Source organism: Ovis canadensis, chromosome 1, assembly GCF_042477335.2.
Source record: "Ovis canadensis isolate MfBH-ARS-UI-01 breed Bighorn chromosome 1, ARS-UI_OviCan_v2, whole genome shotgun sequence".
In the NCBI taxonomy this organism is placed as follows: Eukaryota; Metazoa; Chordata; class Mammalia; order Artiodactyla; family Bovidae; genus Ovis; species Ovis canadensis.
In genome coordinates this window covers 22,622,098-22,635,437 of record NC_091245.1, presented here as the reverse complement: position 1 = coordinate 22,635,437, position 13,340 = coordinate 22,622,098, and the positions used below count along the sequence as shown (strand labels likewise).

General features: G+C 50.6%; 1 protein-coding gene across 1 annotated transcript; it reads right to left on the bottom strand.

The window, feature by feature from the left end:
- Positions 1-6,490: 6,490 nt before the first annotated feature.
- Positions 6,491-7,530, bottom strand: FOXE3 (forkhead box E3). The gene has a single exon (XM_069558670.1). It carries the CDS (start codon positions 7,528-7,530, stop codon positions 6,583-6,585), a length of 948 nt encoding a protein of 315 aa, XP_069414771.1. The 3' UTR covers positions 6,491-6,582.
- Between the last annotated feature and the right edge of the window lie 5,810 nt (positions 7,531-13,340).

Here is a 13,340-nt window from a genome sequence, read left to right as displayed (position 1 = left end):
CACTACTGGCTTTAATTCGGTGGTATTTCACTAAGGAGCTCTGCTGCTGCTTTCATATGTGAGAATATATAGTTTGCACATTCACTGCTTATCAGTTTTTGATAACATCATTAAGTAGATAGAATTGGGATGACTTCCATTCTTCTTGCATTCTGGAACAATTTATATAACTAGAAAAATAGGTTCCTTAATGATTTGGAAGAACTCACTGGCAGCGCTGGCTGGCCTGAGTGTTTTCTGGTGGGAGCAGTGGGGGAATGGTCTCTGTCAATGTTTTCTGCATTCTACTGTACTAACATGTCTGTTGTTTGTTTAGTCACTAAGTCGTGTTCAACTTTTTTTGAGACCCCATGGACTGTAGCCCACCAGGCTCCCTTGTCCATAGGATTTCCCAGGCAAGAATACTGGAGTAGGTTGCTATTTCCTTCTTCAGGAGATCATCCCAACCCACAGGTCAAACTCACATCTCCTGCTAGGCAGGTGGATTTTTCTGAACCACAGAGCCACCAGGAAAGCCCCTATTAAGATTAGTTACTCCTTAAATTAGTCAAATGAAACCAGATTGTCTACTAGTCAAATGCCCGTGCCCCTCAAAGTTTCCGAGTGGGCATGTGAAGTGAAAGTCACTCAGTCGTGTCTGACTCTGCGACCCCGTGGACTATACAGCCCATGGAATTCTCCAGGCCAGAACACTGGAGTGGGTAGCCTTTCCCTTCTCCAGGGGATCTTCCCAACCCAGGAATCGAACGGGGGTGCCCTATGGGGGCAGGCAGATTCTTTACCAACTGAGCTATCAGGGAATGGGCACGAGGCTGTGATTAAATGGGAAAGTGTGTAACCTCCATGGAATAGGATGGTTCTAGCCAATGGCTGCTTGTCTCTATACCTTTGTACTACTTTTCTCTACTACCATCATTACTGCTACCAAGCCACCATCCTTTCCTGCCTGGATACTGCAGTAGCCTTTTAATTGGTCTCCCCACCCCACCGCAGTTCCCCTCTAACAGCATATCTGGGGCTATGAAATTTCCTTTCAGACTTGTCCTTTGACTGCATTGTATGGATTTTAATATGTACTATTCTCACCTTTATGATTTTATAGTCTGTAACTATAATTTTCCTCTAATTGTAGAGTTACTTAGATAAACGACTTAAATCTTCAAGTGCTTGTTTCAAAATCTGGTCCAAGAACATATTCTTATACAATCACAAATTTATGAACACTTTTTAATGTTACATTTTTGTTTCAACAGTAATCTTAAGCACATTCATTTAAGTATATTGTGGATCACTTAAATGACCTCCTGATATCATAAGTATCAGAAAGTTGGTATTTAGAATCTTCATTTGCATTTATTATCAAGGAGTTCTTTAATCTTGAGATAAGGTAAAAAGTGATGTAGCCTTGATAAATAAGTGCAGTGTTTGGGCCTGTTGGTGACATGGCCTGCTACATGAAGGAATGCTTGCACTTCATTCAGAAGAAAAAAAAAATAATGGATGGATTTAGCCATCACACGGCTCAAGGCACACCAAACCCAAAGACCTACAGTGGGGCCATCACAGTCACATTCACGGTACAAGTGTTTCGTTTCAGCAAAACAATGTCTTTTTTTTTTACATTTGATTAATGTAATGAATTTGAATTTTTATTTTGTAGCTCTGTTTGAATTTCATTTATTAAAATACTTTGTTTTACAGTTATATAAGAGATACAAGTCTGAGGAATTTACACCTGCTTGTATTAAATGACATTATAAGAAAAAATTAAAATCAATTCTGGAGGCCCACAGAGCTTTATTCCTTTAGGAGGAGACCACTTTAGCCTCCTGTATCCTGCAAAATCCTCCCCCTACCTCATACTTCTAGGTATTTCCCATGGGCTTAAACCAGCCAAGCCAGTCCCTAGGAGTAGAGGGTTCTCCATGTGGCCCGTTTTTTCTTCTGCCTTCCCAGGTGAAGCACAACTCTGAAGATTACCTGCTGACCTGTGTCCTTGCCAAGGATGTCACTTTCCTAGGTACTCAATTTCCTACCTGCCAGGGGGACAGTGGCCACTTTCTTGAGCTGAATCCCACAGGCCCTCTCAGCAGCTCAGCACCATCGCGGGCCCAAAGTCATTCTTTCTGGGGGTTCCAAATCCCCCTAAGTCAGGAAGCAACCCCTCTCAGCTCACCTATGAGTAATTCCTTATTCCTATAAGGAACTCAGAACCATTCCCCTAGCTTAACTCTCCTACCCAAACAAGCATCCCTCATTTCTGTAACAATGAGCCTCCTTCCAAGTTTCCCAGTAGGTAGGTAGGGTAGGCGGGAAGTGTGTACTGAACCCAGGAAACAATCTCCCATTCCCCTCGTTCTCAACCACCTCTAAATAAAGTCTACAGAACACAGCTTTGACACAATCATTTAATTGTAGAAAGTGCACACTTAGCTTCTCATGCTAAAATAATCATCTTAATTTCAGATAATGCAAAAATTTCCCCCAAATTGACCTCGACTGAAACAAAAAACCAAAAGGGAAGATTGGAATCCCAGGAGCACAGGATCCAACAAAGGATAGAGATGGAGGGAATTCCAAGGAAAACAGTAAAGGGAAGTTTCAGGGCCACATCTGGGCAGCAGACATGGAGCACAATCAGCATAGTCTGAAGCTGGAGGACAGAAGGCTCTGGGAGAGATGCCCCCGGGAAAGGAAAACCACAACCAAAAGCGATGACAGGGTTCCTGATAAGTTTGACTTTGTGAAAAACTATGCTATTGGAAGATATGGGAAGAAGATTTAGCCACTGGTGTAAAGCTAAGCAAATGAAAACAAAAATAAGGCAATAACTCCAGGAAAATTCAAAGTTGCACCAAAAGAAAAAAAAGGAAGAGTAGTCATGGTACACTAGCAACTTACTGGAGAACAAAATTTATATGGCAGTAGCCATGTAAAAGGGCTTCCTTGTTGACTCGGGTAAAGGATTTGCCTGCTAATGCAGGAGATGCAGGTTTAGTCCCTGGGTTGGGAAGATCCCCTGGAGAAGGAAATGGCAACCCACTCCAGTATTCTTGCCTGGAGAATCCCATGGACAGTGGAACCTGATGGGCTATAGTCCATGGGATCACAAAAAGTCAGACACAACTTAGTAACTAAACAGGAAGAAGTAATGTAAATCCTAGAAACTAATTTAACCAAACGTTGGTAATTTCAGATGGAGTTGGGAAAAGAGAGAGATTTAGAGGAAGTTAATCATTTCTGTTTTAAGACAGAATAGTATGAGCATGGAAATAGGAAAGGATATCCAAAAGAGACAAATATGAACTGAAAATAGATGCTTCTAAGAAACCAAGCACAGGTCCTAAGGTCTTTGCTTGCTATTTGACTTGCTAGGTTATATGATTGTTTCAATGTAATAAAAACAAAACTCAAGTGTTAAAAAATGTATCTTCAGAGTAAAGATGATATCAAGTTTTCTATAAGAATGAAGGGGTATTTGCTTAACATTTCTAAAGACTATTCAAATTATTTCCTCCAAAAAGAGGGTAGAGGAAATAATATTGAAATCTCACTTCTAGAAAAAAAAGTGTTTGGTGCTTTAAAGACAGAATTGAATTAGAGCCATTGCTTTGTTTTTTCAACACCTCCCAAAGTGTCAAAATTCTTAGGATGCTCTATGACATGTAGCTTTCCATACAATGAACTCTGTAAGGCCATAAACACTCTCATGTTTGTATCCCTATTGGTTTCAGAGCCCAGCGCAAGGTCTGGCACAGTCAGCCCTCCCTGATGTTGAATAAAGGAAAACTGAAGAAGCATTTTATAAATAAAATCGTTCCGACTTTCTAGTTCAGTATTTACCTTTCTGGTATTTCCATGCAGACATGTCTCATCTAGTCCCCACTATTTCAAGATCCCAGGGACAGAGACTTGTATGGCAAACAAGATTTGAATTCAGAGTTCAAGAAGCACTTCCCGACTTCAGCCAAGTAAGAAGGATCCTCTTCTTCCTGTCTGTGGAAATTTCCTGGATTTGGAAGGAATTTATCATGAAGTTCTGTGAGGCAGGAGGACTGTAACACCATTTGGAGCAGAAGCAAGTATGCAGTTTGATCTCCGCGGGGCTCCATTCCTTAGAGAACTGAGGGCGGGATCTTCCCTACCTGCTTGGCTGCAGGGAGGGGCGATTTTCTCATTGGACCAATGGGGACTCAGTCTCCACCTCCACCTCTTTCAGCTCTACTGCAGATCAGTGCGAGGGCGGCAAGTGAGAATGAGTAAGAAGGTGCCAAAGTACTGTCAGCCCAATCATTATTCAGTAAGTCAGGCACAATATTAGACACTAGGGATTCATTCATTCAGTCAGTCATCAAATATTAAGTGAAGGGCTGTTATGCATCAGGCAAATTAAATCTGACTTGCCCAAAGGGGTTAATAGCTGAGGGAGCAGGGTCTATCCAGAGCATTTCATACCAGACTCTGCATACCTACTGCCCTACCTCCAAAGAGGGCCTTCCCTGCCTTCTCGGATTTCCTGAACCTTCCCTGGTGGCTCAGAGGTTAAAGCGTCTGCCTGGAATGCAGGAGACCCGGGTTTGGTCCCTGGGTCGGGAAGATCCCCCTGGAGAAGGAAATGGCAACCCACTCCAGTACTCTTGCCTGGAGAATCCCATGGAGGGAGGAGCTTGGTAGGCTACAGTCCATGGGGTCGCAAAGAATCGGACACAACTGAGCGACTTCACTTTCACTTTCTCCTCTACAATCTGCTTACTCTCTGTGCTCGCCCTCCATCGCTGCCCCCAGAGCTTTAAACTCTTGGATCAGGCACGTCCAACATGCAAATCACGTTCACCCTGGGCTCAGACACACTGATCCCCTCCCCCGCCCTTCCCCACACCTAATGCAGACCCTAGTAGACTGTTAGCCCTGGGGCAAAGGAGCCGGGAAAAGCCTGACGCTTAGCGTTTGGATCAGCACCAAAAAGCAGGACAGGGTCAAAGGCCAACTCCCTCCCTCTCCTGCAACTTCTGAATGCTCAGTGCTGCCCTGTCCTTGGTGCTGGGGACAGTGATGAATCAGCTCGAGTCCCTGCTGCCCAGCTCCCATTTCAGCAGGGAAGTTAAGACAGGGTGCAGAATCCAGCTCCAGAAGTTAAGTAGGGCATGTATGGTTCTGCAGCCTGGTCCTACTCCTTAAAGTAGAAGTAGCCTTTAATTAGCCCTAGCCTTGGCACGGTGCCTTTAGTCCAGAATACTGTGTATGCTAATCACCCTGGAATTTTGTTAAACTGTGGAAACCGATGATTCAGTGGGTCTGAGTTAAGATTCTGCATTTCTACCAAGCTCCCAGGTACCTGGACCACAGTTTGAGTGGAAGGCTGTAGGGCACTTGTTTCATTTCTCTGAGAAGTGATTGATAATGTCTCTTCCTCACTGACCCATAAGCTCAAAGCATGGATCTTGCCCATTTGTTTAGTGATTATATTCCCAATGCTTGGCACATTCAGTGAGTGCTTTTTGGAGGAGTAGCCATTGCTCCCTTATCTATGGGAGCTGGGAATAATCCCCCACAGCAGACAAACCCGCTGGCCAAATACACTCACCTGCATGCCCTATCTCTACCAGCTTCTGCAGCAGGTGATGGATGGCATTTCATCAGGCCTACTATGAGCACATCTATGGCTGAATCACATCCTAATCCTACTTCATGAACCTTTGCCTGGTAACTCACCAAGGGGCTCACCCCATGTGGCAACCCAAGATCCTGAACAGAACCCCCCTACTGTCTCCCCAGACCACTCCCCCAAGTCACCAGCCAGCACACCAAGCCCAGAGGAAAGTTTCTTCTTTTTAATTAAACTAGTTTTAATTAAAAATAATAATAATCTAGTAAGTCTCAAGTTTTTCAGATGATGGGGCAGCCCACTAACTCCTCCTGAAGTCAAGGAGCCCTTGGTGTTGCTTGTCTCAGAAATGAAGAGCTGTCCTGGGGTCTGGAGGAGCCCAGCCAGGTTCCAGTCTGTGTCAAAGGGGAGTGCTCTCTCAGTAGGAAACGGAACGGACAGGTAAGTGGGAGTCAGGGACAAGCTTGTGGGGGGAATGAAGGGACAACGGCCAGGGAGTCACAGACCTAGGAGTCTGGCCTCTAGTGTGTTATTAAAAAACAAAACACCCAGGGGAGGTTAAAGACCGGTTGGGAGGCGGTTTGAGATCGAAGGTCTGACTTCCAAAGGCTTGAAATTCACCAGAAATTCGAGGTGGGGGCTCACAGGTGGTTCTCCAGGATCCCCAGACATGGGACCCAAAATAGTGCAGGGGTCGGGGGCGTGCACAGATGAGGGCTCACAGTGGAGGGAGAAGAAATGCGGGCCTTACAATTCGGGATGGGGGATGGAGGGTTAAGTCCAGTGGAGAGATGGTGCGAGGTTCCCCAGGGATGAGGGACAGCGGCGGGTGAAACAGCTGTGCTCAGTCCACGAGGCAGAGCTGGGGAGCTCCGAGGTGCGCTCTAAGGCACGGGTACAGAGATTGGGGGCTCCCAGGCAGTGCCCCTTCCTGGGGAAGAGGAGTCCGGGCCGCCCCCCGCCGATGGGAAGGGGGCTCACAGGTAGCGCTCCAACCCAGGCGCGTAGCCCGGCGGCCGCAGGTAGGCCTCCCCCGGGCCGAGCGGGCCGAGCGCGGTTCCCGGCCCTGCCAAGGCCAGCAGCGGCTCGGCTGGCAGCGGGCCGGGGCCGGGGCGCGTCGCGGGCAGCCCCAGGCGGTCGGGCGGCGGTGAGTAGAGCGGCGGGGAGGCGGTGCAGGGCGAGAAGGCGGCGTCGGGGGCCGCGCAGCAGGGCGGCTCGGGGGCGCCCAGCCCCGCCAGCTCGGGCGGCAGGCTCACCAGGCTGTCGACGCTGAAGAGGCGCGCGGGCGGCGCGGAGCCGGGGGCGGCGGGGGGCGGCGGCGCGAGCAGCGCGGGCCCCGGGCCGGGCGCGTAGGGCGCGTAGGGGAAGGGCGGCGGGCCGGCGGCCGGCGGCGGGGCCGGGAGCACCGGCAGCTCGGCGCGCTTGAAGCGCTTGCGGCGCCGCAGGAAGCTGCCGTTGTCGAACATGTCGGCGGCCGCCGGGTCGAGCGTCCAGTAGTTGCCCTTGCCCGGGTTGCCCGGCTCGCGGGGCACCTTGACGAAGCAGTCGTTGAGCGTGAGGTTGTGGCGGATGCTGTTCTGCCACTTGCGCGGGCTGTCGCGGTAGAAGGCGAAGCGCTCGGTGATGAAGCGGTAGATGGCAGCCAGCGTGAGGCGGCGGCCGGGGGCGTGCGCCAGCGCCATGGCGATGAGCGCGATGTACGAGTAGGGAGGCTTCCCGCGCTGCAGGGGCCGCCGCCGCCGCCGGCCCGGCCCGGGCGCCGGCGCGGGCTCCGGCTCCCCGCGGCCCGCCGCTGCCTCCTCGGGCTCCGGCCCGGGCTCGGCTCCGGCGAGCGGCGACGGCGGCGGCCCCGACGGCGCGACCGAGGGCGGGGCCGGAAAGCCCGAGAAAGCTGCGGGCGGCTCCATGTCGCTGCGCCCAGTCATGGGAATGCGGCGGGCTGCCCGCGTTCTCGGAGAGACCCGGGCCGCTGGCCTGCCTTATATGGACACGGCCCCCTCCCTCTGTGCCCCCAGCCAGGGGCGAGGGCTCGGACCTTCTCCGCTGGCCAGCGCCTCCCCCTCTAATTTGCCTTCCCAATCCTCTTACAAGGTTGACAGTTCTCTCCCCCATCCCCAGCCTTTCACCCCTCCCTTGGCTCTGTCCCTTTGGGTCAGTCTTTCCCAGACCCAGCCTCATCCCTTCTCCATCTCCATTGGGTCAGCCCCTGGTACAAACCCCATCACACCAGACTCAGTCAGCCCCCTTCCCTTTCCGCTCTTCCCTCAACCTCCACCCCTTTGGGTCAATGCTAATCACAAATCTATCCATTCAGAACACTCTCTGGGCCCCCTCCCCATCCTACGTCTCTCAGCTAAGTCCTGTAGCCTCTGTCGGTCTCTCCTAGTACCCCTCCGCGTCCTTCCAATCCCAGCTGGGGCAGAGATGAGAGCCGTCCAGAGCCAACTTGCCAACCCTCAGCATCCTAATGCTGTGCTGGTCAAAGAGGTGTCAAAACCACCCCAGGACATTAGACAATGGAGAAAGGTAGGCTGGGGGGAAGGGAAGAGCAGGAGGCAGGCTTTGTCAGGGGAGGATATTTCCTGGCTCCGGGGTTAGCATCTCCTCTCTCTGCTATCTCCCCTACCACCTTGTCCCATCCAGGCCAGTAACCTTTGAAAAAACAAAATTGTGAAAAGCAATCCAGCCAGCAGATTTGGGAACCGGAGAACTGATTACTTTAAATCAAGAGCCCTCTGGAAAGTCTGTAATTTGGAATTGCCTTCTGGCTGCCTCTTCTCCATGCATCTTCTGTTCTAGAAAAAAGGCTCCCTTTTTCACACCCTCACATCATGCACCCTGGGGAGACGCACAAAACACAGACACACAGCCCAGAGTTCCAAGAAGCAGTTACTGGTTCAAAGAGAGACCCCCCCAAGGGCTTCCACAGAGGAAATCTGAGAGAGCTGCTTACTGGCTCAGAAATGCCAGACTCACATCTCACTGGGGAATGTTCTGGCGGGGTGCGTGCATGCTGTCTCTTCAGTTGTGTCCGACTCTTTGGGATTGTAGCCCACCAGGCTCCTCTGTCCATAGGATTCTCCAGGCAAGAATTCTGGAGTAGGTTGTCGTGCCCTTCTCCAGAGGATCTTTAGGACCCAGGGATTGAACCCAGGTCTCTTGTGTCCCCTGCATTGGCAGGTGGGTTCTTTACCACTAGTGCCATCTGGAAAGCTCCAGAAATGTCAGACTCACAGCTCATTGGGGAAGGTGGTGATGAGGAGGTTCCTTATTCTTTATTAAAATCTATCTCTAGGAAATACCACCACCCACCACACTGTTCAAAAGAGATGCAACCCTGAGCCTATTTCAGGAAACTTTCCCAGAGTGACAGGAAAGCCAGACTTGGCTTGGAAGGAACTAAGGGATAAAAGAGCCTTGTCTTAAAGAGGCTTGTCTGTTCTGGAGATAAGCAAGTTCAAGGGAGCAGGGATGAGACTAGGTAAGACTACTGAAGTGGCCCAAATTTAAGGGAGTGCTCACTCTCAGGGTGATACAAGTGCAGGGTCAGCATTTGAGAGCCAGTGCCTCCTTAAATTTGGAGCCCTAGGTGTCTCACCCCAGTTCTGGCTGCTGTGGAGTGCCCCTGGGTACAGATGATCAAAGGTAGCTACAGCAGCCAGAGGGCCTAGGGCTTCAGATTCCAAACTCAAAGCTCAACAGCCCACTCTCCCAGCTCCAATCTCAGCAGGTAATATAACAGCCACCATTACTGAACATTGTGTATGTGGTAAACACATACAGTAGCTCACTTAAATGTGAATACCTTGTGAGGTCATACTATTATTATCCCTGTTTTGCAGATAAGGAAACTAAGGCTTTGAGAGGTTAAAAGAAAGACTAGCCTGACTTCACATAGCTAGTAAGTGGCAGGTGAGATTAAAACCCAGAGCTCAGTGCACCAGCACACCATCATACCATGATATTTTAAAGCTGAGACTATTGAAATAATTTACTCTAGAGTCCTTCCAGCTCTCACAACTTCATCTGCAAAATTGGTGCCTAGCCTCTCTCTCCTGACCTCCAAGTCAGCATATCCAAATGTCCATTTAACATGACCCTCAACCCAGTGCACCCCCAACTCCATCTTCCTCCCCATCCTGCAGTCCAAATCTCAGCCAATGGACCCCTTGCCCCTTACCACCCAGATCAGAAATATTGGGCATCATCTCAGGCTCCTCCCTCCCCCATCACTCCCCACATCTGAGCAATCGGCAAGTGGTGTCGATTCCACATGGATCCAAATCCGTCCTTCCTTCAGTTCTCCTGGCCTCAGTTTCACCCACATCATTGATCGAGCACTTCTGTGCCATATCCTTTGCCAGTGCTCAGGGGAGGCAGAGTGAAGAGATGGACACCCAGACAACTACCAACCACTTTGAGAGAGACATGCAGAGAGGACCAAAAAGCAGAGTGGAAGGAGAAGACGACACTCTAGAGAGATCTAGAGACAAGTACCCTCCCGCCGCAAGTGAAGAATCAGCCTGGTTTACACACGGAGAGACCCCACCTCAGCCCCCTCTCCACCTTGCATCCTACTGCCTGGCACAGGCCTTGGGAGCATAAGATGGTGCAGCCGCAGTGAACAGCTCACCAAAGAGGAAGGCAAGACAAGCAGCTGCAGCAGCAGGGCGCCTGGCTCCAAGAGCCGAGTGTCCAGGGCCAATTGCTCGTTTGAGCCTGTTTCCTCACCTGCCGAAGAGGGACAATGATGGACCCTCTCGGTGTTGTTATGAGATTCAAATGAGATCATGTATGAAAGTGCCTGGCCCACCCTGGCACCAGACTTTTTAAATAAGAGATTTATCTTCTACTACACACCTGGCATTTCTGGTATTAAACCAGGAAGGGAAGGAGAGAGGCAGAGCCACAGAAATGGTTTCAGCACCTGCGTGTATTCAGCCAGGTGCAGCAGAATGCTGCAGCTCTTCTCAGGCAGGAAACCAGGGCCACTGTCTCCCCTTCCCTTAGGGCTGAAGCTCCCCTCCAAAGACCCCTACCATAGCCTCCGGGGGTCGGGAGCAGGTTGTAGGAGAATGACTCTTACTACTTCCCTCGGCAGACTGAAATTTTCTTCTACTATCAATTTTCCAGTCCATGTGTCAAGTCTGGGACACACAGTGTCTGTTCAGTAAGTGATACTGAATGTGTGGTTGGCTGTGCTACTCTTGGGGAGAGTGGGGGCAGGGAGCTGGACCAAAGGGGTGAGAACCCAGACTTTTCCAGTTCTCTGTGTCTGCCTGGCCCCCTCCTTTGGGCCTGCTTCCCGGAGCCAAGCAGGCCGGTGTCAGGGGGTGGCCCAAGGGCTAATCCTTGTTTTCAGCGTGGCTGGGCCCTCTTTTCACAGGCCCTGGGCCGGACGGGATGCGGCTGAGCATCCGGGCATAAGATGGCCAGTGAAGGCGGCCCCTTTCTCATGGGCCTGGATTCCAGGCGGCCCAGCGTCTGAGTGGAGCCCCTGGGGCGGGAGGAACACAGTGGCTGGGCTGGGCAGGCCTTTGTCTGACCATGCTGGGTGGATATTCAGGCTGGCAGGAGGGATTAATGGCCAGGGATTGGCCCTGGGGCCGGCCTTCCCACTGCCCTTTAGAGGCCAAAGGCCCAGGTCAGGGCACACAGTGTTGATGGCTCCCTAGATAGGAGTGGAAATTCCCACCCTGTCCAAAGCTGTTAGCATCAGCCCCCAAGGCTCCCTGCCCCCAGCCCCACCTCTGCAGAGGCACCATGAGCCAAGAGGGGCTTCGAGGCAAGGAGCAGAGGGTGGGGGCCAGAGCTTTCCAGCCACTCTGCCTGGGAGAGAGGGCTGAGGCTGAAAGTTATCTTGGGTCCTTGCTCCAAGATTCACAGCCACCCTAAGAGGGCCTCCAACTGCCTCTCCAGAGCTCTGGAGAAAAAGAGCTATGTTAACCCAGTGAGGGTCCAAAGGACCAGCCTGAGCTGTCACTAGGCCCTGAAAAGCTTCCTAGAATATTCTTCAAATACCCTAGTTTGACGGAGAAGTTACTGGCAACCCACTCCAGTACTCTTGCCTGGCAAATCCCATGAACGGAAGAGCCTGGTAGGCTGTGGTCCATGGGGTCTCTAAGAGTCAGACACGACTGAGTAACTTCACTTTCACTTTTCACTTTCCTGCATTGGAGAAGGAAATGGCAACCCACTCCAGTGTTCTTGCCTGGAGATTCCCAGGGACGGGGGAGCCTGATGGGCTGCCGTCTATAGGTTCGCACAGAGTTGGACGCGACTGAAGCGACTTAGCAACAGCAGCAGCACCCTAGTTTGAGACCACTCTAGTCATTTATTCCTAAAGCCCTCCATCACAGCTGCAACAGAACCCGTAGCCCAGAGGCTGAAAAGGGGCTTAGGAACTCAAGGAATTCTTGGAGACACCCCCACCCCAGCCCTGACACCCAGGGATCCCAAGGGCTGCTTCAGGGCCTCCTCCCTCTTACCTCTAAGACCAGAGCTGCCCAAGATACTGCTCCTTCCTCAGAAGTCAGGGGCAGAGAGTTGTAGCCTGGCGAGGGGGCATGTTGGGTGCCCAGTCTGGGATGGCCTTTTCTAACCAGGCTGCTCCTGAACCAGGGATGAAAGGAGCAGCCCCAGCCTTACCCACAGAGCCTGAAGTCTGCAACACCCTCTGGGCTGAGTGGCCTACACCAGCCTCGGGAAATGGAACAGGGGCAGCAGGCCTGACTCTGGAGAGAGGGCATCAGAGAAGAATCCAGGAGGAGGCTGCCCCTCGTCATGCGTCTTCATTCCTCAAGCACGCTCATTCAGCAAATCCCAAGCACCTGTGTCTAGACTGTCCTAGGTGCTGGGTCAGTGATGAGTCAGACTGTCCTCTGGCTTTACTCTGCCCAGGAGAGGGCAGCCATGCAGCCACTGCCCATACAGGGTGGTCAGTGTGTGATACGGGCAGAGAAGGGATGGTAGGGGCACAGAAAAGGGAGCCCACCCAGCCTGGCAAAGCCAGAAGGCCTCCTGGAGAGGGTAGAAGTCCAGCTGCAGGGGGGCAGGCCCAGGCTGGATGAAGGCTCATTCTCTGTGCACCCACCTCATCTCATCACTGCACTTACTGAATTTCCATGCATCTGTCTCCCGCATTACAGGTACCGTGTCTCACTCATATTTGAATCCCTGGCACTTAGTATAGTGCCTGGTACAAGCTGATAGGGGATAAATGTGAATCAAATGGTCAGAAGGATGGCTAAGTACTGGGACAAGAAAATTGCGGATGCAAAGACGAGAGCATATAGTCCATTCTGGGAAGTGCAAGACTTTCAGTATTTTTCTGCTAAAAATGAGATGAGCCCAATATCCATGACAACCTAATTGGGCAAAGAATTTGCAAAAGAATAGATACATGTATATGTATAACTGAATCACTTTGTTGTATACCTGAAACTAACACAATATTGTTAATCAACTGTGTGCTCCAATATAAAATAAAGAGTTAAAAAAATTAGATGAGCTAAATACCTGTACAATTCTTAGGACACTGCCTGACACATCAATACTGCTTGTTAGCTATTTTAACTTTTTTAAATTATTATTTCAATAAAGCTTTATTTGCTTATTTTAGTGAAAACATTGAACTTTTGTTGTTTTGAATACATTTGTTAATAGAACATAGGTCTTGGTAAGTGGTGCCTATGGCTATAACAGTTTTTCTAAGATGAAGAATATATATTTTTCT